We start from the raw sequence: 27,089 nt of genomic DNA on the forward strand, positions 1-27,089 counted from the left end.
AAGGATGTTGCCAAGTATGTCCGGTCTTGTGAGGTATGCCAAAGAGTGGGTAAGCCTCAAGACCAGGTCAAGGCCCCTCTCCAGCCACTCCCCATAATTGAGGTCCCATTTCAGCGAGTAGCTGTGGATATTCTGGGCCCTTTCCCAAAAAAGACGCCCAGAGGAAAGCAGTACGTACTGACTTTAGTAGACTTTGCTACCCGATGGCCAGAAGCAGTAGCTCTAGGCAACACCAGGGCTAACACTGTGTGCCTGGCCCTAACAAACATCTTTGCCAGGGTAGGTTGGCCCTCCGACATCCTTACAGATTCAGGGTCTAATTTCCTGGCAGGGACCATGGAAAAACTGTGGGAAACTCATGGGGTGAATCACTTGGTTGCCACCCCGTACCACCATCAAACCAATGGCCTGGTGGAAAGGTTCAATGGAACTTTGGGAGCCATGATACGAAAATTCATCAACGAATTCTCCAATAATTGGGACCTAGTGTTGCAGCAGTTGCTGTTTGCCTACAGGGCTGTACCACATCCCAGTTTAGGGTTTTCACCATTTGAACTTGTGTATGGTCACGAGGTTAAGGGGCCATTACAGTTGGTGAAGCAGCAATGGGAGGGGTTTACGCCTTCTCCAGGAACTAACATTCTGGACTTTGTAAGCAACCTACAAAGCACCCTCCGACACTCTTTAGCCCTTGCTAGAGAGAACCTAAAGGATGCTCAAGAAGAGCAAAAGGCCTGGTATGACAGACATGCCAGAGAACGTTCCTTCAAGGTAGGAGACCAGGTTATGGTCTTGAAGGCGCAACAGGTCCATAAGATGGAAGCATCATGGGAAGGGCCATTCACGGTCCAAGAGCGCCTGGGAGCTGTAAACTACCTCATAGCATTTCCCAATTCCTCACTAAAGCCTAAAGTGTACCATGTTAATTCTCTCAAGCCTTTCTATTCCAGAGACTTACAGGTTTGTCAGTTTACAGTCCAGGGAGATGATGCTGAGTGGCCTGACGGTGTCTACTACGACGGGAAAAAAGACGGTGGCGTGGAAGAGGTGAACCTCTCAACCACCCTGGAACGTCTGCAGCGGCAACAAATCAAGGAGCTGTGCACTAGCTTCGCCGCATTGTTCTCAGCCACCCCAGGACGGACTGAACGGGCATACCACTCCATTGATACAGGTAATGCTCACCCAATCAGAACCCCACCCTATCGGGTGTCTCCTCATGCCCAAGCTGCTATAGAACGGGAGATCCAGAACATGCTACAGATGGGTATAATCCGCTCATCTACCAGTGCATGGGCATCTCCAGTGGTTCTGGTACCCAAACCAGATGGGGAAATACGCTTTTGCGTGAACTACCGTAAGCTAAATGCGGTAACTCGTCCGGACAACTATCCAATGCCACGCACTGATGAGCTATTGGAGAAGTTGGGACGTGCCCAGTTCATCTCTACAATAGACTTAACCAAGGGGTACTGGCAAGTACCGCTAGATGAACCTGCCAAGGAGAGGTCAGCATTCGTCACCCATGCGGGGGTGTATGAATTCAATGTCCTTCCTTTCGGCCTTCGAAATGCACCCGCCACCTTCCAGAGGCTGGTAGACGGTCTACTAGCTGGACTGGGAGAATTTGCAGTTGCCTACCTCGATGATGTGGCCATTTTTTCAGACTCCTGGCCCGAACACCTACTACACCTGGAAAAGGTCTTTGAGCGCATCAGGCAGGCAGGACTAACTGTTAAGGCCAAAAAGTGTCAAATAGGCCAAAACAGAGTGACTTACCTGGGGCACCAGGTGGGTCGAGGAACCATAAACCCCCTACAGGCCAAGGTGGATGCTATCCAAAAGTGGCCTGTCCCAAGGTCAAAGAAACAGGTCCAATCCTTCTTAGGCTTGGCCGGATACTACAGGCGATTTGTACCACACTACAGCCAAATCGCTGCCCCATTGACCGACCTAACCAAAAAGACCCAGCCAAATGCCGTTAAGTGGACTAATGAGTGTCAAAAGGCCTTTACCCAACTTAAGGCGATGCTCATGTCTGACCCTGTGCTCAGGGCCCCGGACTTTGACAAGCCATTCCTAGTAACCACAGATGCATCTGAGCGTGGTATCGGAGCAGTGCTCATGCAGGAAGCAACAGATCACAACTTCCATCCTGTCGTGTTTCTCAGCAAGAAACTGTCTGAGAGGGAAAGTCACTGGTCAGTCAGTGAAAAGGAATGCTACGCCATTGTGTACGCCCTGGAAAAGCTACGCCCATATGTTTGGGGACGGCGGTTCAAACTACAAACTGACCATGCTGCACTAAAGTGGCTTCATACTGCCAAGGGGAACAACAAGAAACTTCTTCGTTGGAGTTTAGCTCTCCAAGATTTTGATTTTGACATTCAACACATCACAGGAGCTTCTAACAAAGTTGCTGATGCACTCTCCCGTGAGAGTTTCCCAGAATCCAGTAGTTAAAAAGTGTTCTTAACATGTAAAAGTCTGTTAGTTATATACTTAGTAGTATATGTAAAGGTGCATGTGTTGTATTGATTTGTTTATTTTCAAGTTCTAGAAGGAAATTGCCGCCAGTGAGCTTCCCCACTGTCTGCAATTTGGGGGGCGTGTCATAAACAGATAGCTAAGGGTTAATGTCTCTTTCACCTGAAACACCTGACCAGAGAACCAATCAGGAAACCGGATTTTTTTTCAACTTTGGGTGGAGGGAATTGTGTGTCTGAGTCTTTTGTCTGTCTGCCTGCTGTCTCTGAGCTTTGGAGAAGTAGCTCTGTTTTCTAATCTTCTGTTTCTAAGTGTAAGGACAAAGAGATCAGATAGTAAGTTATATGGTTTCTTTTCTTTGGTATTTGCATGAATATAAGTGCTGGAGTGCTTTGATTTGTATTCTTTTTGAATAAGGCTGTTTATTCAATATTCTTTTAAGCAATTGACCCTTTGTTGTATCATCTTAATACAGAGAGAACATTTGTATTTTTTCTTTCTTTTTTATATAAAGCTTTCTTTTAAGACCTGTTGGAGTTTTTCTTTACTTCAGGGAAATTGAGTCTGTACTCACCAGGGAATTGGTGGGAGGAAGAAATCAGGGGAGGTCTGTGTGTGTTGAATTGGCTAGCCTGATTTTGCATTCCCTCTGGGGAATAGGAAAGTCCTTTTTGTTCCCAGGACTGGGGAACGGAGAGGGGGAATCACTCTGTGTAGTTTCACAGAGCTTGTGTCTGTGTATCTCTCCAGGAGCACCTGGAGGGGGAAGGGAAACAGGATTATTTCCCTTTGTTGTGAGACTCAAGGGATTTGGGTCTTGGGGTCCCCAGGGAAGGTGTTTCAGGGGGACCAGAGTGCCCCAAAACACTCTAATTTTTTGGGTGGTGGCAGCAAGTACCAGGTCCAAGCTGGTAACTAAGCTTGGAGGCTTTCATGCTAACCCCCATATTTTGGACGCTAAGGTCCAAATCTGGGAATAAGGTTATAACAAGTACATTTACGAGAAGATCTAAAATATAAAATCAGCTCAGAAATACTGATGAAGAAAATGTAGAACAGAGAAGAGGTGCCTCATGTATTCCGTAACATTGAATGTTGTATTCAGCAGGACAGCTGACTCATCCTTACTACAAAGTCTTTGCAAATAAATGTCTGACAAACTTCCGGGCATATCAAAAAACCTGCGACTGACATTTTTTATTCCCAAGCTTTGTGCTGTAAATTAGGTACCTTCTGCACGTCTATTCTACGTGAGGGAGAGGGTCCGGGGGTCTCTGCAGGGAACTGTGACTCTCCACCACCGTGAGGTGGGCCGGGCATCTTGTTATTCTTTCTGCCCTGTCCCTCCGCGCTCGCCCCCACCAGGCTATAAGCTCAGGCTGCTATGGGGCATAGAGGCACCACTGCATCAGGCCCCATAAATCCTAAGGACAGCCCTGAGTGCAGTTGTCTCGGAGTTGGTTCTTGATTCAATGGTCCTGAGCTTGTGTCTGCTGGGGAGAATGGCCCTGTACCTAGGTTGCATCCAGGGGTTCTCAAACTGGGGGTCGGGACCCCTCAGGGGGTCACGAAGTTACTACATGGGAGGGGTCACAAACTGTCACCCTCCACCCAGGGGCAGCTCCAGGCCGCAGCACTCCAAGCGTGTGCTTGGGGTGGCATGCTGCGGGGGGTGCTCTTGGGACCCAAGAGCCACGGGACCAGCAGACCGCAGGACCAACAGACCCTCCACAGGCACGCCTGCGGGATCAGGGCCAGCACTTCCATTAGGCGATCCTAGGCGGTTGCCTAGGGCGCCAGGATTCAGGGGGTGGCATTTTGTGCCCTCTCCACAGGGTGCGCGGGAGCTTCTGGTTCTGCTCCCGTGGCGCCGCCGAAGAAGGACCTTCTGCCAACAGCTCAATGACTGCCGCGGTCGCCTGTGGCATTTCGTCAGAGGGTCCTTCTTCAGTGGCGCGATGGGAGCAGAATCGGAAGCTCCCACGCGCCCCGTGGGGAGCACACAAAATGCCACCCCCTGAATTCTGCCTAGGGCACCAGAAATCCTGGCGCCGCTCCTGTGCGGGAGATCCACCGGAGTCGCCTGCCGCCCTCCCGGAGAACCAGCAGAGCGCCCTCTGCGGCATGCCGCCCTGCTTGGGGCGGCAAAATGTCAGGAGCCGCCCCTGCCTGCACCCCAAACCACGCTTTGCCTCCAGCATTTATAAAGGTGTTCAGTATATAAATGTTTTTAATGCATAAGGGGGGGTCGCAATCAGAGGCTTGCTGTGTGAAAGGGGGTCACCGGTACAAACGTCAGAGAACCCCTGAGTTAGTGTCTATGCAAAATCCCACAGACCAGGCAATTCTGGTGCGTGTATTTTGCCCGTTGTTAATATACGGCTGGAAAAGGGTGTAGCAACTGGATCTAATCAGGGCGATATCCTAGCCAGGGCACGAGGAGCGCAGGAAGGTGATCAGATTGTGTTATCAACTGACAGTTTAACAGCTTGTAGCAAGGAGGGAAAAATTCCTGAGCTTCTGTGTGCCAAAGGAAGGAGAATGCGTCCAACCTTTTATCATAGACTCTGACTCATAGACTCCAGGACTGGAAGGGACCTCGAGAGGTCATTGAGTCCAGTCCCCTGCCCTCATGGCAGGACCAAATACTGTCTAGACCATCCCTAATAGATATGTATCTAACCTACTCTTCAATATCTCCAGAGATGGAGATTCCACAACTTCCCTAGGCAATCTATCCCAGTGTTTAACTACCCTGACAGTTAGGAACTTTTTCCTAATGTCCAACCTAAATCTCCCTTGCTGCAGTTTAAGTTCATTGCTTCTTGTTCTATCATTGGAGGCTAAGGTGAACAAGTTTTCTCCCTCTTCCTGATGACACCCTTTTATATACCTGAAAACTGCTACCATGTCCCCTCTCAGTCTTCTCTTTTCCAAACTAAACAAACCCAGTTCCTTCAGCCTTCCTTCATAGGTCACGTTCTCAAAACCTTTAATCATTCTTGTTGCTCTTCTCTGGACCCTCTCCAATTTCTCCACATCTTTCTTGAAATGCGGTGCCCAGAACTGGACACAATACTCCAGTTGAGGCCTAACCAGCGCAGAGTAAAGCGGAAGAATGACTTCTCGTGTCTTGTTTACAACACACCTGTTAAAGCATCCCAGAATCACGTTTGCTTTTTTTGCAACAGTATCACACTGTTGACTCATATTAAGCTTGTGGTCCACTATGACCCCTAGATCTCTTTCTCCCATACTCCTTCTTAGACAGTCTCTTCCCATTCTGTATGTGTGAAACTGATTGTTCCTTCCTAAGTGGAGCACTTTGCATTTATCTTTATTGAACTTCATCCTGTTTACCTCAGACCATTTCTCCAATTTGTCCAGATCATTTTGAATTCTGACCCTGTCCTCCAAAGCAGTTGCAATCCCTCCCAGTTTGGTATCGTCCGCGAACTTAATAAGCGTACTTTCTATGCCAACATCTAAATCGTTGATGAAGATATTGAACAGAGCCGGTCCCAAACCAGACCCTTGCGGAACCACACTTGTTATACCTTTCCAGCAGGATTGGGAGCCATTAATAACTACTCTCTGAGTACGGTTATCCAGCCAGTTATGCACCCACCTTATAGTAGCCCCATCTAAATTGTACTTTCCTAGTTTATCTATAAGAATATCATGTGAGACCATATCAAATGCCTTACTAAAGTCTACGTATATCACATCCACCGCTTCTCCCTTATCCACAAGGCTCGTTATCCTATCAAAGAATGCTATCAGATTAGTTTGACACGATTTGTTCTTTACAAATCCATGCTGGCTATTCCCTATCACCTTACCACCTTCCAAGTGTTCGCAGATGATTTCTTTAATTACCTGCTCCATTATCTTCCCTGGCACAGAAGTTAAACTAACTGGTCTGTAGTTTCCTGGGTTGTTTTTATTTCCCTTTTTATAGATGGGCACGATATTTGCCCCCTTCCAGTCTTCTGGAATCTCCCCCGTCTCCCATGATTTCCCAAAGATAATAGCTAGAGGCTCAGATACCTCCTCTATTAACTCCTTGAGTATTCTAGGATGCATTTCATCAGGCCCTGGTGACTTGCAGGCATCTAACTTTTCTAAGTGATTTTTTATTTGCTCTTTCCTTATTTTCTCTTCTAAACCTACCCTCTTCCCGTAAGCATTCACTATACTAGACATTCCTTCAGACTTCTCAGTGAAGACCGAAACAAAGAAGTCATTAAGCATCTCTGCCATTTCCAAGTCTCCCGTTACTGTTTCCCCCTCCTCACTGAGCAGTGGGCCTACCGAGTGAGTCTGTGAGTTTGCATGAAAGGGGGTTGGGTAGGTAATTCTGGGTGTGAGTAAGACCCAGAGACTCTGTTGTTGCTCAGGGACGTGTTCCTTTATATCGGGGTAGGCAGGGGCGGCTCCAGGCCCCAGCAGGCCAAGCGTGTGCTTGGGGCGGCATGCCGCGGGGGGCGCTCTGCCAGTCGCCGGGAAGGCAGCAGGCGGCTTCAGTAGACCTCCTGCAGGCGTGTCTGCGGAGGGGCCGCTGGTTCCGCGGCTTCTGAGGAGCATCCGCAGGCACGCCTGCAGGAGGTCCACTGGAGCTGCGGGACCAGCAGACCCTCCACAGGCATGTCTGCGGGAGGTCCACCGGAGCCGTGGGGCCAGTGACCCGCAGAGCGCCCCCCGCTGCGCCGTGCTTGAGGCTGCGAAATGGCTACAGCAACCCCTAGGGGTAGGCAGCCTATGGCACAGATGCCGAAGGCGGCGCGCGAGCTGATTCTCAGTGGCACTCACGCTGCCTGGGTCCTGGGCACCGCTCTGGGGGGCTCTGCCTTTTCATTTAATTTTAAATGAAGCTTCTTAAACTGTTTTAAAAACCTCCTTTTCTTTCCATACAACAATCGTTTAGTTCTATATTACAGATTACAGAAAGAGACCTTCTAAAAACTTTCAGATGTATGACCGGCATGCGAACTCTTAAATCAGAGTGAATAAACGAAGACTCGGCCCAGCACTTCTGAAAGGCTGCCGACCCCTGCTTTAGAGCGAGCCCTTGGTGAAGAGGGTAAGGGCAGAATTTCTGTGAGGGGGGAATTGTTGCTTAGAGAAGCTCCAAGGGGAAGGAATCCTCACGGTGACCTTGCTGCAGCTGAAGGGTGCGAAAGTGGTTTAATCAAGAAAGTTTCATTTCCTCCCAGCCACAAATGTTCTGGTGTGACGGGATCCACTGACTTTCCTTTCGAGAGTTCGGAGAAGGTCTCGGATGGAGTAAAAGCTCTTCAAGGATTCAAACAGCCCTGGGACCAAGTGGCTGGGACTGGCCAGCCTGTTGGGACAGGAGTGTCTCCATGCTGATTATGTGAGTGAGCCACGTGTGCTGCAGGGTCTGAGGACAGATTTGGTTCCTGGTGTTCCAGAGCAGAACAGGCTTATGGCTGGGTGCTTACGGATGCAGGGGAGAGCAAGCCAGCTCTCCCCCTTGGACCCTTTGGAGTTGTGTGGTTTCTCTTTAAGGCAAAGTTCGGCCTTGGAATTGGTAGCAGCTAGAAATTAAAAAGCTCATGTTTATGTTGATGCAAATTATCTAACGAATGGGGAAGGAGAGACTTGCTAATTGCTGTTAGCAGGGAGGGCACACCCAGTCAGCTGGTGAATTCTCTTAAGCAAGAAAAATCAGCATTTAAACCTTCAGAACAAGGAGGAACCAGAGACCTTCCTTCTGCAAAGGGAAGCCAGGGGTTGACCCTAAAATGCCTAAACCCCAGCGGTATTGGGCCAAAGCTGTGGCACGACAAACACAATGGTAGATGGACACTCGCAATGGATTTGTCGTTGTTGCTAATGGTGGGTTTTGTAACTAATGTGTTGCTATTCCTTACAACTGTTCAAATGTGCTGTAAGCAGAGTCAGGATGAGCTCTACCGTGACATCTGGGGGAAAGAATTTCAGAGAGTGTATTTGCATAGGCATGCCTACCCCATCCCAGGCTGCCGAGCGGTGGGACTGCTTTGTGACAGAAATGACTCAACCTCCGTTGGGTGGCACTTGCTAGACAAGGGACATGGGTTCCAAAACCCAGTGAATTGAGAGAGGCTGGGGATAGGTATCTGTGCCTGGTGGTGCAGCCTTGTGGAGCCAGAAGCACCAGTTCCACCCCCTCCTCTCTCCAGTGTGGCATGTCAGAGTTGATTTTTTATTCCCTTAAGAATCTCGATACAGGTTGCAGAGCTGAACTCACTTTGGGCTAATGGTGCACTAGCACTGGGGCTCCCCGACTATGAGCTGAGATCACTAAGAGCTGAAATTACTGAGCTGAGAGGACTGAGTACTGTGCTAACTAGTGGGGGAGCCTGAAGCTATACTGCGGAACAGAGCAGCTGGCGGAGTGGAGCAGTTTGTGGGGATGGCTGGAGCGGATCACGGGACAGCTGGTGGAGCAGAGCGGCTGGCGGAGAGGAGCAGTTTGTGAGGACGGCTGGAGGAGCAGAGTGGAGCAGCTGGCAGAGCGGAGCAGTTTGTGGAGAAGGCGGGAGCAGAACCCACGGAGAGGCAGGGCAGTTGGCCCCGGACCACGTAAGGTGCCCCTTTCTACCCAGGCTGGGGGGAGGGACCTCTGCAGATAGACTCTCGAACTTTGGGGCTGCACTGACCCAGGACAGAGACCTTTGGATTGTGGGACTTTTGGGACTGTGGGTGATTTGGGGGTTGCTGGACTCAAGAGCCCAGGGAAAAGGACACAGCCCAATTTCCTGGGGTGGGTCTTTGCTCACGGTTTGGTCTATGAACTTTAGTTAAGGTGTTTTCCCAATTTAGTGCTTGTTGTTTATCTCATGTAATTAAACCTTTTCTGCTACACCGAGACTCTGTGCTTGCGAGAGGGGAAGCACTGCCTCTTTGAGGCACCTAGGCGTGTGTGTAAGATTTTCCCAGGTCACTGGGTGGGGGCTCGAGCCGGTTATGCATTGTGTTATTGAAATGGAACCCCTGGATACTGAACCCGGCCCTTGTTGCTGCCAATTCAGAGGGGCAGAAGGGTTACAGTACAATGGGCTGAATCTTTTGGAAAATCCCTTAAACGTGTTGAAAGTGGTACATAAAAACTTATTGTACGTTAAAAGGCCTTGTAATGTTAATGTTGCACTGTTAATGCCCGTAAACAGTCTTGGAACTTTTCACAGGGGAAAAGCCATTCCAGACCTGATGGGCTGTATGAACAGGGAAACTGAGGCACACTGCCGCATTGCTTTCACAGCTAAATGCCGAGATTCCTGTACTATGGACAACACTAATAGCTACACTGACTTGATGTTAATTGGGTTCCAAATGTTTGCCAGAGCTTGTATGGATCAAGTAGCTCTGTTCCTTAGCTCTTGGCAAGATCACGTGAGACATACAGGAACCATGCAGCAAGAGCAGTTCCAATCCACTATCGTGCTAACTAACTTTTACCTTGAGTTTGTAAAGAGATTCAATCACGTTATTGAACGTGACTTTACTAAACCATTTCTGTTATGCGCGGATACGGCTGCTAACCCAGTACTAGCTGTAGTGAGAGAGAACCCAGGATGGGGAACTCTTGGGATGCAGGCAGTGATGCCTGTATCATCCCTTCCTGCATCAATTTCGCGCTAGGGGAGGTGACGTTACTAGTGTATATAATATCTAGTTGAAAGGTGACAGGGCCCGGAAGAGTTGTTCAACTCACAGGCTGACCTGGCCCATGGCGGAACTGTAGAGGCTGGTAAGGAAGACAGGTGAATGAACAGAGCTTTGAAAGGAAACCTGCGTTGTTAGAGGTAGAAGGTGTGAGGAAGTGGCCGAGGCAGAAGGCGAGCTGTTTGCTCGGGGCTTGGGTGCCAGCAAACAAGGCTCGTCTATTGCTATAGCTTGGATTCAACGATCCAAAAAGGAACATGAACATTTAGGAATACACTTGAGGGAACTCGTATTATTGTCTCTGTCTCCTGGAAGGTTGTGCTACCAGCATCTGCGCTGGGTAATGGGTAAATCCCCCTGTGCTAATTGCCAGGATGTTTGGGAGAAGGAGAGTTGAACCGCTTGTTTTCCCAGGCCGAAAGGCTGCTGGAAACGTATAAAAACCCTGGGACAGGATCCTGCTTCGTCTCTGATCTGCTTTGGGTTTCAAGAGGGGGAAACCTTAAGCCATAAGGATTGAGATCCCCAGTCGTTGACCGGAGTCACCCTGAATACGGACGCTGGACTATAACTGGGATCGGTTCTGGTTCTGCCACCTGGGTGCGTGTCTCATTTTTGTATTTAAAGTTATAAGTATTGGCTCTAGACTGTCCATATTTCAAACTTGGGCTCTGCTTTTGGGTGACACCCCAGACAAGTTGGTGTCAGCTCTGCCAGCCTGCTTGATGGCCCAGCAAGGCAGGCAGGGACATGCTTCTGGACAGAACGCTGAGGTTTTTCCACCCCATGTGATGGGCAGCTTGTCTTTGGGACAAAGAAAGCAGAGACCCCATGGCAAGAGACTATAAAAAGCTGCTGCAGCTCCTCCATCTGGTCTTCAATCCTGCTTCCTACCTCTGGAGGGACTTTGCTACAAACTGAAGCTCTGACCAAAGGACTGAATGACCCATCCAGGTGGGGATGTTCTCCAGAGACTTGATTTGAACCTGCAGTTTACTCCATCACTGCTACAAGCCTGAACCAAGAACTGTGTCATTACCGTATGGAATTGATTCGATGTAACCAGTTCTAGCTCTCATCTATATTTCCTTCTTTTTATGAATAAACCTTTAGATTTTCGATTCTAAAGGATTGGCAACAGCGTGATTTGTGGGTAAGATCTGACTTGTACATTGACCTGGGTCTGGGGCTTGGTCCTTTGGAATCAGGAGAACCTTTTTTTCTTTTACTGGGGTGTTGGTTTGCATAACCATTCGTCCCCATAACAAGTGGCACTGGTGGTGATACTGGAAAATGGGAGTGTCTGAGGGAAATTGCTTGTGTCATTTATGGTTAGCCGGTGGATTGAGACCAAAGTCCTCTCTGGCTGGCTGGCTTGGTTTGCTGTGGTGTGTGAAGGAACCCCAGCCTTGGTCTGTGACTTTAAGCAATTTGTCCTGAATTGGCACCCTCAGTTGGGTCCCACCAGAACCAGTATCATTCCAGATGGGGAGAAGGATAGATGCGGGATGGGGGGATGGATGGATGGATGGATAGGGAGAAGGGTAGATGGGGGAATGGATGGATGGGGAGAAGGGTAGATCGGGGATGGGAGGATGGAGGGATGGGGTGGAAGGGGGGATGCGAGGCTGGACGGGTCAGGAGAAGTGCACGAAGAGGAATTGGGATGGATTAGTGGGTGCGTGAGTGGGTTATTTAAGGCTAAAGAGTTCGGTGTTGGGCTGGACAGATGGAGGGCTGGAGGGGTCGATATCTTTGGTCAGAGAGAGGCCAGGACATTTCTAGGCAGGGAATCTCCCCCATTCTTACCTTAGTGAGGTGGGTTTTGGGTCCCGGCGCCAGCGGCAACCTCTCCTATTCGGTTTCCCCCAGACGGCTCCGTCTCCGACTGACACTGCCTCACTCATTTATTTCCTCTTCGACTGTTATCGGCGCTTAAATATTAATCCAGACAGCTACTCCCAGGCCTGACTCACCCTTTCTTGCTCCACCCACCTCCCTGGTACATGCCCCAGGGACACACCATGGGGGCTGCCATGCCAGGCCAGGAGGGTGGGGAATGAGGGGTGGGCATGAGGCCAGCATGAAATAAAGAACCAGGACACCTGGGCTCGCTCCATGGCTCAGGCAGGAAGTGGGGTCTAGTGGTTAGAGCGGGGAGGGGGGAAGGGCTGGGAGGCAGAACTCCTGGGTTCTCTCCCCAGCTCTGAGACAGATTTTCACTGGATGTTTGGATGTTGAGGCTGGCGCTGACCGACCCACAGCAGACGATGGTCCCCAACACAGTGCCATCAAAGGGCCGACTCAGACAGTTCCTGTTATTTATTGGGGCATTGCTCCAGGACTGGCTATTTTGCGTGGGGTTCGTGGCCGATGGCTTCAAAATAAACTGCTGTGTGGGCCAAAGCCAGCCTGGGTGGCCTGGTCTCTGGGCGGGAAGGGTGTTGTACAGACAAAACTACGCAGGATCTTTTCAGGCAGCAAGACAAAGATGCCACATTTATTATGATAATTTGATTTATGACTAATAAATAATATCTTAATCCTTATACACACACATTATACCTAATACCCACACCCACACCCACACATTATACCTAATACCTACACACACACACACACCCATCAGATGTTCTGCAGCTGCTGCATAGTTACCAGCCCTGAAGATCGCTTGAGTTCGTGGCTCGAGTTTGCAGCTTGGGTTAGTAGCTTGTGGCGGTAACTGGCCAGGAAAGCCGGGCACAAGGACGAGCTGGGTCTCTGTTGGGCCTGCACCGATGTCCTTCCATGCTGGCAGCAGAATGTTACCCTCCAAGGTCTCCCATCTCGTCCATCCTTTTTGTAGCCTTTAGTTTGAATCCAGAGTCTATAGGTCTTGCTGTGTCACTGCCTCTGGGTTTGGTGATTGATCACCCGTCAATTGCAGGCCTGACTTTCAGCCTGGGACCTGGCTTTGATCTTCCTTCTATTGTACTTTTTCTTTTTAGGGTGGACACTTCTTACTTTGTTAGGGCTCTTGTCTGCAGCTTCAGCCGGTGGGGTTTGAACTTTATTTCATCAGGACAGGCTGGGGCTGGAGGTTGATTCCGTCATCCATACATACCTCAGTCACACATCTAAACTAAACAAAAAGATTACAGCAGGGTCTGCACAAATGAAGGTTGGAGGAGGCTTTTACAAAATGGAGTGAGCGTTTTAAAATGGGGCTTGAATTCCAGTATGGCAAACAGTGAACAGAAGTTACAACGTAGGCGAGTGTAGTGAATGGTGAACAGAAGTTACATCAATAACAATTTCATTTCTCAGTTCTACAAGGGCTGCGATTTCCGGGGGTGGAAAAGGGAGTTTGGGGCAGGACGAACTGGTGGAAATGCGGCCGGGGGCAGGATTAAAAGTGAGTCCAGGGACCTATCTTGTGTGATGCAGCCCAGCGCCCCCTAGCGCCGCCCTGGGGCATTGGGGCCAGACCTGACTGCCAGGGGAGAGCGCCCCCTGCTGAGCCCCCGCGCCGCTCCCCACAGCCCAGAACCCCCTGCTGAGCCCCCACCCCACAGCCCAGAGCCCCCTGCTGAGCCCCCGCCCCGCTCCCCACAGCCCAGCACCCCCTGCTGAGCCCCCACTCCACAGCCCAGCACCCCCTGCTGAGCCCTCGTCCCACTCCCCACAGCCTGGCACCCCCTGCTGAGCCCCCTGCCAGCTCCCCACAGCCCAGCGCCCCCTGCCGAGCCCCCTGCCAGCTCCCCACAGCCCAGCGCCCCCTGCTGAGCCCCCACTCCACAGCCCAGAGCCCCCTGCTGAGCCCCCCGCCCCGCTCCCCACAGCCCAGTGCCCCTTGCTGAGCCCCCACCCCACAGCCCAGAGCCCCCTGCTGAGCCCCCCGCCGCTCCCCACAGACCAGTGTCCCCTGCTGAGCCCCCGCCCCGCTCCCCACAGCCCAGCGCCCCTTGCTGAGCCCCCACCCCTCAGCCCAGCACCCCCTGCTGAGCCCCCACTCCACAGCCCAGCGTCCCCTGCTGAGCCCCCACCCCGCTCCCCACAGCCCAGCGCCCCCTGCTGAGCCCCCGCCCGGCTCCTCACAGCCCAGCGCCCCTTGCTGAGCCCCCACCCCACAGCCCAGAGCCCCCTGCTGAGCCCCCCGCCGCTCCCCACAGACCAGTGTCCCCTGCTGAGCCTCCGCCCGGCTCCCCACAGCCCAGCGCCCCCTGCTGAGCCCCCGCCCGGCTCCCCTCAGCCCAGCACCCCCTGCTGAGCCCCCACTCCACAGCCCAGCGTCCCCTGCTGAGCCCCCGCCCGGCTCCCCACAGCCCAGCACCCCCTGCTGAGCCCCCACTCCACAGCCCAGCGTCCCCTGCTGAGCCCCCACTCCACAGCCCAGCGCCCCCTGCTGAGCCCCCGCCCGGCTCCCCACAGCCCAGCGCCCCCTGCTGAGCCCCCGCCCCGCTCCCCTCAGCCCAGCACCCCCTGCTGAGCCCCCACTCCACAGCCCAGCGCCCCCTGCTGAGCCCCCGCCCCGCTCCCCACAGCCCCCTGCTGAGCCCGCACCCTACAGCCCAGAGCCCCCTGCTGAGCCCCCGCCTCGCTCCCCACAGCCCAGAGCCCCCTGCTGAGCCCGCACCCTACAGCCCAGAGCCCCCTGCTGAGCCCTGTCACGGAGTCACCAGGCGACACTCGGGAACTGCTCCCCACCAAGCCAGGCAGGACTTTGGGGAGCCTCCTCTCCCTCGGAGCAGACTGTCTGCAGGGCAGGGAGCTCCCACGGCTTCACCTCCTGGGTCTCTCCTGGGAGCATTCAGCATCCCCGGCCCTCCGTGCGCTTCCCCCAGCGGGCTTCAAACTCTCACTCCCTCCAGCTGCCTCCTCTGGCCTGTGTCCCTCTCCCCGGCCAGGAGGCCACCAGATCCCTTTGTCCTCCAGCCCCTTCAGTTGGCACCTTTGCAGAGGGGGGGCCCAGGCCATCATTTACCAGGAGACAGAGTGTCAGCCATTCTCTGTGCAGACACCATCACACCTGCCTAGGGCTCTGCAACAATCACACCCCCTTATCCCACCACCCAGAGATTCGAGACATCGTGAGCTGGGAATATCTAGTTTTGCTGGGACTGTCTGCATGGGGGGTGGGATGGCAGGGGGTGACTTCACTTGAGGGACGATACCTGAGTTTGTAACCCAGGGGTTCTCAAACTGGGGGTCGGGACCCCTCGGGGGTCACGAGGTCATTACAGGGGGCGTGGTGAGCGGTCAACCTCCACCCCCCACTCCGCTTGCTTCCAGCATTTATAATGGTGTTCAATGTATAAACAGTGTGTTTAATTGATGGGGGGGGGGGGTCTCACTCAGAGGCTCGCAGTGTGAAGGGGTCACCAGCAAAAAACTTTGAGACTCACTGCTGTACCCTGAGCCAGGGGAGGGGGGGCGGGGGGCAGACGACACCTGGACAAAGGTGTCACCTGGCCCAACCCTCCTCCTCCTGGTGCAGGTATCATCCCTCAAGTGAAATCACCCCCCTGCCAGCCCATCCCCCAGGCAGACAGTCCCAGCAAAACTGGACGCCATTGCCAGGTCAGGCCGCCCCGCTCCCTGCTCCGTCACAGAGACGCATGGGGGAAACTGAGGCACCCACACAGTATTCAGAGAAAACTTTAAGAACTGTCCCACAAGCCTCCTGCCCCGCTCCCCGCAGCCCAGCACCCCCTAGTGCTGCAATCTGGCAGCCATGACCCCTCGGGGAGATCCCCCCCCCCGCTGGGATCCCCCTCTCCCTGCACCCCAGCATGCTGACACCCAGTGGCCAGTTGGGACAGCGCGTGACACTTCCACCAGTGCTGCCGCCTCCCTAGTGTCCCAGCCACCCCAGGCCCTAGGCTGTGCGGGGAGGAAAGCAACAGGCCGACGGCCTCGGAGCACCCAGGGAGCTGAGAGCTGCCTGTGAGCAGATCCTGGGCTTTGTAACTGCTGGAGCCTGGTGAGTGAGAGACGGGGGTGTATGGGGCTAGCTGGGGGCTATGGGGCTAGCTGGGAGCTATGGGGTTTTGCGGGGCTATGGGGTAGCTAGTGGGGGCTATGGTGATAATGGGGGCTCAGGGGTAGCTAACTGGGGGCTATCGGAATATGTGGGGGGGCTATGGGGCAGCAAGATGACACGACTGCAGGGGGTGGAGCTGGGTAGAGCTTGGTCACTGTGGCCACTAGGGGTCAGTGTCCCCCCATCCATGGGATCCCCAGCCCAGGTTACCAGCTGGAGTGTCCTGAACTCAGCCCCCGCCCTGGTGTCAATCTGGTCTCACTCCCACCCCGGGTGGGAAATGGGGTCAGGACTGGGCTGGGCTGGCAGGGGGCTGCGGGTCGGGAGTGAGTGCAGAGCCCCTATGGCCACGAGGCCCGGCTGCAGCCCTGCCCAGCTGGGTGATGCCCAAATCCTCCCCCGCCAGCCTCAGGGGACGAGATCCTTCCTTCGCCCCTAGCGCCCCCGGGGGCCAGCCCTGCCTGCCAGGGGAGAGCGCCCCCTGCTGGGCCCCCTGCAGCCCAGCGCCCCCTCGTGCCACCCCAGGTCTGAGCATGTCCCCATCCCCCTCCCCGCCTGCAGCCACCGCCCATGTCACCCCCCGCAGCCCCTCACCACCTGAAAACAGAGCAGCTTGGAGTTTCTGGGACCCGTCTGTCCACTGGGCCCTGGCCAGAGGGTGTGAGGGGACTGGCTGGCTCAGGGGGGCAAGGAATGGGGCATGAGGCTTTTCCTTTTCCTGCTCCACTTGTTCAGGCCCTAGTTCTCCGCTCTTGACCCCCAGTGCCTCCCCCAGAATGAGGAGAGAAGCCAGGAGCTCATGTTTGGTGGGGAGGTGGGGGCGAGGACATGGCTTCCCTGAGGGGTTCTGAGCCTGGACAGCTCAACTCTGAGCGAGTTTATTTGGCTCTTGTAACAAAACCACATTCCCAAAACAGCTTAGAGTCACAGTCGTCCTGGCCAACCTCCACCGCCCCGGGGCCAGCATCCCCACTCGCCTGAACTCACCACTGGAACTGGGCCGAGAACCCAGACGTCCTGGCTCCCAGCCCTCCCTGCTCTAACCACTAGGCACCACTCCCCTCTCAGAGCCAGGGAGAGAACCCAGGTTTCCTGGCTCCCAGCCCTCCCTGCTCTAACCACTAGGCACAACTTCCCTCTCAGAGCCAGGAAGAGAACCCTGGCATCCTGACCTCCATACACCATCACTCTGAACATTACTATCAGATCAGTAGTAGGCCACTGCCTTGAGGATCCCAGGTGACCAATCCTGGGCCGATCGGCCAAGCGATGGTGGGTGGATCCCATTGGCTGACCTCCTTTAGCCAGATGTTCCACTCTGCAGCGGGGAGAGATCAGCGTCAATCCCGATCCACTCGGGCAGGAAGGTGGCCCAGGGCTTGAATATCTCAAGGAAGTGGGAATCAGGAAGGGTGTAGTTAGCCAAGTAGACAGTCTCCCCCCCAGCCAGGTAGCTGGCCCAGATGCCGAAGGTCCCGATGGTCATGATCGTGTGGTTGCAATGGGCCAAGAGAGCAAAGTCCCTCCCCGGCGATGACTCCTTCCCATCCCCCGAGAAATACACGTCCCCCCGCGAGGTGTCGATGTTCTCCCGGCACCACTCCATCCCGTTGCTGGTCACCACAAAGACCGGCTCCTGGTACTTGGCCCGGAAATAGCCCATGGCCTTCTCCAGGTAGGCCTTGTCCGCCACAACCCCCTTCCATTTCTTGGTCATCACCCGGACGTAGTCCCCCCTCCGGACGTGCACGCCCACGTAGGTCACGTTCCGGCGCTGCCCACGCAGCCCGGCCAGGTACCGGTTGGCCTCCTCCTTGACATGGTCATGGAAGGAGAATTCCTGGAGGATCTCCTGCCGGAGGTGGTGGTAGAAGGTCCAGGAGCAGGGGTAGCCTGTGAGCCAGATGTATTTCCCCTCGATGTGCCTGTACTCCTCCGTCATCCAGTCGTGGAGCTCATAGTCCTTCCACGGGATCCTCGAAGCCATGAATCTGGAGAGCACAGGCAGGGTGATGCGGAAGAGCGGCGCCAGCTGCTGGTGCATCTCTGGGAGGATGTAGGCCTGACGCCTGTTCATCTTGGCCAGGGCGTAGAGGGTGGCGTATTCCCCCATCTGGTTCCCCAGGCGCCCAGCAGAGTTCACGGTCCACATGCCCTGCTCCTTGAAGGGGACAGATGGACTCTGCCCTGGGTCATTGAGCAAGGGGTTCCTCCACCTGAGGATGGGGAACTGGCTGTCCAGGCATACTAAGGCAGAGGCCATCAGGATAACCAGCAGGCAAAGGGTAATGAAGAGGGATGGCCGGAAAGAGACCCAGAAGTCCAATAGCTTCATGGCACCGAGAAGCAGAAGTCCTGCCCTGTCGGGGGGGAGAGGGAGAAAGAACTTTAGATCCTCATTAATTAGTCTAAGTATCCAAAAGCTTAGTGACTAACTTCTGCCAGGATAAGAGCATTGGAGGATGGTTGGAGCGATGGGAAGGTGTGCTAGATAGCTAGGGGATGGTAACTGCTTCTTTTTAGGCTGCTTAGCACGCTGAGAGCAACGACGTAAAGCTCCGTTTGGCCTTTGGATTTAATGCAGGAATTTATGATTCAATTGGCGTTTGGTGATTTCCCATATTACTATTAGTCATTTCCAATACGATTAAACATTCCAACGGGCAGCAAAGGTAGGGGAGTAGCTGGGTGGATCGGCGGGCAGCTAGATGGAAGGTTGGAATGGGGAAGGCTGGATGGGTGTGTGAAAGTAGGATGAATTATATTGTACAAACAGAAAAGATTAAAGAAACGCTGTATGTACCTTTAAGCAGAAATGAGGAATGTTGAAATACAGGTGTCAGGAAGAGAAGCATTAAGGCATAAATGATGAATCCACATAAGCTAATGGTGGAACATTAACTGGAGATTGGTAAAAGTTAGTAAGGAAATTAACTGTGTGTGTCTGGCCTGTGGTAAACTTGTCAATTTGTCCTCTTGTTAAGTTTGTGCCCTTTTTATCTGTATAAAATAAGCTAGTGTGGGTCTTGCATGGCGCTCACGTTATCTGAGTGTATTAGCAGAGCGCTGTGCTAATGAAACAGAGTGGTCTGACCAATTGTGAGTCCTGAGTCTGGACTTTGACAGGGGGAAAGGGGAGACGAAGGGTTGGGTATGGGGACGGATGGACGAAGGGGGCTGGAAATGGGGACATGAACGGACAGATGGACGGATGGATGGATGAAGAGTTAGACAGACGGGTTGTGGCTGGAGAAGGGTAGATGGAGAGGTGGATGGATGGAAGGTTGGGGATGGATGGATGTGTTGGGTCTAAACTTTTGGTGAACTTTGGAGCCAAAAAACACCCAGACTGGCCGTCTCTGCATAATCCTTTCTGAACCTTTTTTGAACAAAGCACTGACCTGCAAACTACTCATGACACCCCCTTCCTCAAGTAGCCATTAGCCTTTATCTCTATGCATTTACTTGTTAAACTTGCTCTTCCTGTAAAATCTTGATTGATTATGCATGACCATTATCTTTTGTTAATCACTTTGTTTACTTCTGTGTATAAATATTGATGCCCACCCCTAATAAAGGGGCCACACTTATTCTAAAGCTTTTGGGGTAGTGTGTGCCCGTTGATCAACGCATTTGTGTCTGGTCTCTGACAGAATTGTGGGCCCATATTCCAACTCCGCACAACCTCGGGTGTTGGAGAGGTGAGTGAGGACTTGCTTTATTACCTAACAATTTGGGGGCTCGTCCGGGATTCCTTCTGGTGCGGTACCTCTGTCCAGTGGTCAGACCACTCATATATGAATTGGCAAGGCGCCACAGGAGATTTCTCCTAGCCAATTCAATATTGAGGGGTCGTGTATTGGACAGCAGGGTAAACGCCAGTTGGAGGGCTCCTGTCAGACACCATGGGTCAAGGGACTAGCGTGCCTCTTGAGAGTCCGTTGGGGATTGTAAATAAGTTATGGAATGAAGGGAAACTCCCAGTACAGACAGGAATGTCTAGGAAGAAGTTGTACACACTATGTGTAAGGAATTGGACTGGGTATACCGCGGTATTGGCCGACTCGGAGATGAGGTGGCCTTCGTATGGCTCTTTCGAGCAGGCTGCCTTAAGAGGAGTAAAGAGCCAGATCGAAAAAGACCATCCGGGACAGTTATGTTACTGGTTTTGTTGGGACACAGCAGCAGAGCTGTGGAAATCTTTAAAAATTATGGCAGTCAGGTACTCTCCCGAGAGTGAACCCCCTCCAGGTTATTTCGATGAAGGGTGTAGACCACGGCGTGTTTTGACTCGTCAGCTGGTCCCCTCTGCACCTGCCCCTATTCCTCCGCAGGGGAACTCTCTCCTTGTAGCAGAGGGGAATCTGCAGGATCCCAGATTGGAATTTGTGCAGAAGGATGAGGAGGAATTGGAGGGGCCAACCTCGGGAGGAGTAGTTACTAGGCTTAGGTCCAAGCAGGTACAGCAGGGTGCATGCCCCCCCCCTGAGGATAGCCTAGAGGATGTCTCTGTCAAATCTCTTGCGAATAATAAAAGTATGGTTATAGAGATGCCTTTACAGGTGCACGATCAACCTTATATGAGCAATGATGGACGATTGCAACATGCTAGTATTGTGGAATATAAAGGATGGCTAGAATGGGATTTGAAAGAGTGGGGACAGTTGTCAGGGTCTTTTGGGGAAAATCCCCGAAAGATCATAGAACTTCTAGAAAGATTGTTTTTAAGTTATAATCCTACTTATACGGATGTGGATCAGTTGTTAAGTAGAGTTTTGACTGGAGAAGAACGTAGTAGATTGTGGATGGCAGAAAGGACATGGGGAGATAGCAATGCAGCTAATGTTACTTGGATGGATAGGCGGGATCTGGCCGCTGGCTGGAATCCCCTAGACTGGACTCAGCTAAGGCTGACTCAGCTGCGAACAGATAGAGAGCGATTGTTAGAGAGACTCAAGGAAATGGCTCGCCGCTCGCCTAATCAGGCTAAGTTCATGCAGATTCGGCAGGAATCTGATGAGCCGCCCAGAAAGTTCTGGTCGAGGCTATTGGAGGGGGCCCGAATGTTCACTCAGATGGATCCTGAGAGAGAAGCAGACCACCCTACTCTTATTTCATTTTTTGTGAATCAGTCGGTGCCCCCTGTAAGGGATTACTTCTTAAAGTTTCGCCCTGGTTGGGGAGGTGAGTCAGTCACTTCAGTGTTGGAAGTAGCTGATTTTGCCTGGGAGAAAGAAAGGGAAAGTAGTAAAAAGAAAGAGAAAAAGGAAGAATATAAGCTGATGGCTTTAGCTTTTCACGGTGGTGTTCGAGGCAAAGGCCGTGGCCGTGGCAGGGGATTCCAGGGTGCCCGGGGAAGAGGGTCCTGGCGACCCCAGCCATCAGGAAATTGTTTTCAGTGCGGACAGCCTGGTCACTTTAAACGTGAATGCCCCTGGGGACGCCCAGAGGGTCTGGCTGCATCCGCAGATGCTTACACAAGTGAGGAATACACCCCTGCACCACCAGCTCAGCCCATCCCCCAGGCCTGGATCAACTATGGAAAACAGCAGCAGCCGCAGCAAACTCAGCCTCCTCAATGACGGTACCCCGGGGGCGAAGGCAAACAATGTGATGGTCTTATTTCCTTAATGTCTTTAGCCGGCTCCTTTCTCACTTTCTCCCCTCCCAGCAAAGAGCCTCGTTTAACCCTTTCAGTCCAGGGACTGCCTGTCTCTTTCCTCATTGATACTGGGGCTACTTTCTCTCTTTTAAATCATGCCCCCTCTCCCTGGCTATCCTCTGAGGTTAAAACTGCGACTGGGGTGGAGGGCAACCCACAGTCTCTGGGACTCACTTTGCCTTTGAATGTTATTTATGCTGATAAATGTTTTTCTCACCGTTTTCTTTTTTCCCCAGCTTGTCCGATCCCTTTGATGGGCCGGGATTTACTCTGTAAGCTTGAGGCTACTTTAACCTGCACTCCTGAAGGGGTAGGATTATTGATGACAGTGTTAGGAGATTCGGCCCCTACTCAGGGTAATTGGGAAACACCCCCCTCTCTCTCCCCTGACCTCACTGACTTGCCTTCAACCCTCTGGGGAATTTCTGACACTGATGTTGGCCTGCTCCTTTCGGCAGAGCCCGTAAGGATTCAGGTAAAGCCTTCCTTAACCCCCCCGTCAGTCCCTCAATACCCCCTGTCGCTGGAAGCCCGGGAGGGCATCCGCCCCATTATTGAGGGATTCATTGCACAAAAGCTAGTCCGCCCTCAGCGCACTCCCTGTAACACCCCTATACTGCCTGTCAAAAAGCCTCCTAAAAAGGACGGAGACCCTGTTCGTTGGCGCTTTGTACAGGATCTACGAGTTGTTAATCAGTATGTGGTCCCTCTTCATGCAGTAGTTCCTGACCCAGCTACTATCATCAGCCAAATCCCCTGGGATGCTGAGTGGTTCACTGTTATTGACTTAAAATCAGCTTTTTTCAGCATTCCTGTGCACCCAGACTCTCAGTATCTCTTTGGTTTCACCTGGGAGGGACAAAGTTATGTCTGGCAACGACTTCCTCAAGGCTACAGAGACAGCCCCACGATTTTCAGCCAGTGCCTCCGCCACGACTTGGAAGGTTTCACCAGTCCGCAGGGATCCACATTGGTCCTATACGTAGATGACATCCTATTAGGTAATCGCGAAGAAGCTGCCCTCCGCATCGATGTTTCCAGCATCTTACAGATAAGAGACAACCTGTTTGACGTGCCACTGGACAACCCCGATTGCATCCTCTTCTCGGACGGAAGCTCCTTCTATGTTGATGGCAAGCGTTTCACTGGTTATGCTGTCACCTCTGAATGGGACATTCAAGAGGCCGCCTCACTGCCAGGCAACTGGGGAGCCCAAGCCGCTGAACTCTATGCCCTGGCCCGAGCTTGCCAGTTGGCCGCTGGCTCGCCTCCGTACCCTTTGGAAAGCCTCGCAGTTTTCCCAGACCGTGCCGCTGGAGGAACAAATCCACCCGTTCCAACCAGGGGACTTCGTCTGGGCCAAAAAGTTCGTTCGTGACGACACCCTCCAGCCAAGGTTTACTGGACCCCACCAGGTTCTTTTGACAACCCAGACTGCAGTGTTCCTGGAAGGACGCAAATCTTGGATCCACCACTCCCACGTCAAGCCAGCCGTAGTGGACCACAGTGACGGACCAGCAGCTCTTGTCACCACTGAGGACACTGCCTTCGACCAGTGGACCAGCTTACCTCTCTCAGACATTAGACTTAAATTAACTCGAAAAAAATGAGAGGACCCTTTATTCTGACAACTGTATGTTTTTTATGCTTTTTCAGTTTATTTTCTGCTTATGAAGATAATGCTTTTATTAGATATTCCCATGAGGTTAAAACTCGTATTTTAGGAAATAGAAGTGATTGCTGGGTATGTACTCAATTTCCAGTAAATGCAGCACAGGGACTCCCCTTCACACCCATTCCCCTAACCACTGCTAATATGACTTGGATGCCACCGACTAGAATAAAAGATCCAGTCCAACCCAATCTTACATGGGACAAAACAGAAGTGCCAATTAACAAATATCTCAGGGTAACCAATCAAACAGGATCACTGTGTTTTGTTAAAGAAAAAGGGTCAACTTTTGTGGGAACAAGTAAATGCAACATATATTTTAATGGCACCGCCTTTAGTAAAAATCTTGGCTTCAAGCCTTGCGCATCCCACTTATCCCATATGTGGATCCCTCACCCCGATCCAACCTTTTCAACTTTTTCATGGAGGGGCAGGTTTTCAGAGTCAGTTTTTAAAAAGCCCTGTTCAGAGCTCGAGGGTGTCCAACTAATTGTTAAAGGATACACAATTGCCTTCTACAACTGCTCAAGCAGTACTACACTGCCCTTTGAGGACAACACTACCAAATTGTGCCTCTGCAGTTCACACAACGACCCCTCTGCGTTACCAGGGGAACAGTGGTACAACGGGCGGTGGGTTACCTCCTACTTTGAGAAATGGAATACCCAAAACGCATTATATGGAACATACTGGGTGTGCGGGCCCAAGGCTTATTATTTCCTCTCCCCTGATTGGGCAGGGTCATGTTATTTGGCATGGCTAGCACCGCCTTCTCGGATCTCCCTCACCCCCCCTCATTTTCCCCACGTTCGTAACATCCGTGAAACTGACAGAGATATTAATCTCCGTGATGGTTTGTCCTGGCAGCGGTGGGCTGGTCACACTAGCTTGAAGGGTGCTATCATCCGTCTACAGGGACTATTAGAATCTTTGACCAATGAAACTGCAACCCTATTTGAGAACCAGGCCGGGGAAATGTCCCAGCTGCGCCAGTTGGCTTTGCAAAACAGAATGGCTTTAGATATGATGTTAGCAGCCCAGGGAGGAACTTGCGCCCTCATAAATGAAGAATGCTGTGTTTTTGTAAATGACACCTACTCTGACACTTTTCAACGTACCAAACACCTAAGGGAAATGGCTAAAAACTACTCCTCTGGCCAGCCACCTTATGATTGGTGGGGAGCCTTATGGAATTGGCTGCCCGGATTTGGGTGGGTTAAAAACCTCTTGGTGGGTGTTGTTGGGGCCATGGTAGTCCTTATAATACTGTGTTGCTGTATTCAGTGTGTCCCCTCCCTCATAAACTCATGTAAGTCAGTTTATTCTTTTCCCACTTCAGCTAAAAGCCTTACTCTCTTCGAATTGGCCCAGGCTGAAATTGCCAAGCGGCCCTTGAGATCTTGAAATAGGGTGTAGCTTTTTGATTAATAGTTATCTCAAAGCTACAAATGGAGGAATGTTGGGTCTAAACTTTTGGTGAACTTTGGAGCCAAAAAACACCCAGACTGGCCGTCTCTGCATAATCCTTTCTGAACCTTTTTTGAACAAAGCACTGACCTGCAAACTACTCATGACACCCCCTTCCTCAAGTAGCCATTAGCCTTTATCTCTATGCATTTACTTGTTAAACTTGCTCTTCCTGTAAAATCTTGATTGATTATGCATGACCATTATCTTTTGTTAATCACTTTGTTTACTTCTGTGTATAAATATTGATGCCCACCCCTAATAAAGGGGCCACACTTATTCTAAAGCTTTTGGGGTAGTGTGTGCCCGTTGATCAACGCATTTGTGTCTGGTCTCTGACAGAATTGTGGGCCCATATTCCAACTCCGCACAACCTCGGGTGTTGGAGAGGTGAGTGAGGACTTGCTTTATTACCTAACAGATGGAAGGATGGGGATGGATGGATGGATGGGTAGATAGAAAGATGGGGATGGATGGGTAGATAGAAGGATGGATGGATGGAAGGCAAAGCCCCAGCCTTGTCTCAGTGGGTCCCGTGCTTCCAGGCGGATTATGCTGGCTTCAGAGACTCACTGTGACCTTCCACATAGTCCTTCTTTCCCTAGGGGCAAGGGTCACAGCCTGCTGAGCCATTTCCATCATAAGCCAGCAAGGGAAGTGGGAAGAAACAACCCTCCCTTGCAGTCTCTGTTGCATCACAGTCTCTGTGATTAATTGGGGAGGGAGGGGGAGGAAAGAAAGGAACCCAGCCCACTCTCTACTCTGGGTTCCAGCCCAGGGACCCTAATAGCAGCAACCCTTGGTAGCTGACTTTGAAACAGGACAGGTACAATTCCCTGGACCACTTCCCCGCAGCAGCACCTCCCCCGGCCCACTTCCTCACCATTTACTTCACCCTTACCTCAGGGCTTCCTCCCCTGTGCTGGAAAGGATTTGTGCTGCCTAGTTTCTCTAGCAGCATGGCCTCCTCTTACCATTCCTGACACACGCCCCCACCTGACTAACTGGAAGGCTTTTAACTAGTTTCACACAGCCCCTGATTAGCTTCAGGTGTCCCAATCAACCTAGCTATCTTCACTGCTTTCTGGAAGGATCTTAATTGGCCCCAGGTGTCTTAATTGACCTGGAGCAACTGCCATTTGCTTACCCTGGTAACATGGATTTGTTTAGCCTGGGCCTCATATATCTGTCTCCCACTACTTTCCTATAGCCATCTGGCCTTGCCCCGTCACATAAGCAAGTCTGCCATCAACAGCCAATATTGAGGATGGCTTTGGCAAAGTGAATGCCTGATCTCCCAAACTATCACCTGGTCACTTGCTGGAAGATTCTCTGCACCTTGAAGTCTTTAAACCATGATTTGAGGACTTCAGTGGCTCAGACACAGGTTTGATACTGGAATGGATGGGTGAGATTCTGTAGTTTGCACTGTGCAGGAGGTCAGACTAGATGATCATAATGGTCCCTTCTGACCTTAATGTCTTTGATTCTATGGAAGGTTGTGGATGGATGGGTAGATAGAAAGTTGGGGATGGAAGGATGGGAGGGGATGAGTAGATGAATGGATGGATGGATGGGTACATAGAAGAATAAGCATGAGAAAGGATGGCTAGCTGGGTCGATAGAGGATTGGGGATGGGGAGGAATGGATGGATGGAGGGGCAGATAGAAGGTTGAGAATGGATGGATGGATGGACAGAAGGGTAGATAATGTGTTTGGAATGGATAGATGCATGGAGGGCTGGATAGAGGGGTGGGGATGGATGGATAGACCAAGGGGTTGGGTCTGGGGATGGACGGATGGAGGGGTAGACAGAGGGTCGGCTCTGGGGATGGGCAGATGGATGGTTGGATGAGTTGTTAGAGGATTGGGGAGGGGGAAGAGTAAGTGGGTGGATACAGGGCTGGGGGTGGAGCCAGCTGGGCAGGCTGATATCTTTGGTCAGAGACAGGCCAGGACAGTTTCTAGGCAGGGGATCTCTCCTCTTCTTACCTTAGTGAGGTGGGCACCAGGGGCGGCTGCTCCCGCCTGCTCTCTGCTGGGCTTCCCGGCACAGCTCCAGTTCCGGGACAGCTCCCTCTGACTCTGCGTCAGCCGATTGTTT

At 52.1% G+C, this 27,089-nt stretch overlaps 1 protein-coding gene across 1 annotated transcript; it reads right to left on the reverse strand.

The window, feature by feature from the left end:
- Positions 1 to 17,266: 17,266 nt before the first annotated feature.
- Positions 17,267 to 27,036, reverse strand: LOC115641595 (galactoside 2-alpha-L-fucosyltransferase 2-like). The gene is made up of 2 exons (XM_030544888.1): positions 26,978 to 27,036; positions 17,267 to 18,543 (listed from the first exon to the last, which is right to left on the reverse strand). Exon 2 carries the CDS (start codon positions 18,516 to 18,518, stop codon positions 17,484 to 17,486), a length of 1,035 nt encoding a protein of 344 aa, XP_030400748.1. The 5' UTR covers positions 18,519 to 18,543; positions 26,978 to 27,036; the 3' UTR covers positions 17,267 to 17,483.
- Between the last annotated feature and the right edge of the window lie 53 nt (positions 27,037 to 27,089).

The sequence above is a fragment of the Gopherus evgoodei genome, unplaced genomic scaffold (assembly GCF_007399415.2).
Source record: "Gopherus evgoodei ecotype Sinaloan lineage unplaced genomic scaffold, rGopEvg1_v1.p scaffold_35_arrow_ctg1, whole genome shotgun sequence".
NCBI lineage: Eukaryota > Metazoa > Chordata > Testudines > Testudinidae > Gopherus > Gopherus evgoodei.

Bases quoted from the DNA above. Each gene is read 5' to 3' on its own strand.
- LOC115641595 (XM_030544888.1), bottom strand. From the start codon at position 18,518: ATGAAGCTATTGGACTTCTGGGTCTCTTTCCGGCCATCCCTCTTCATT.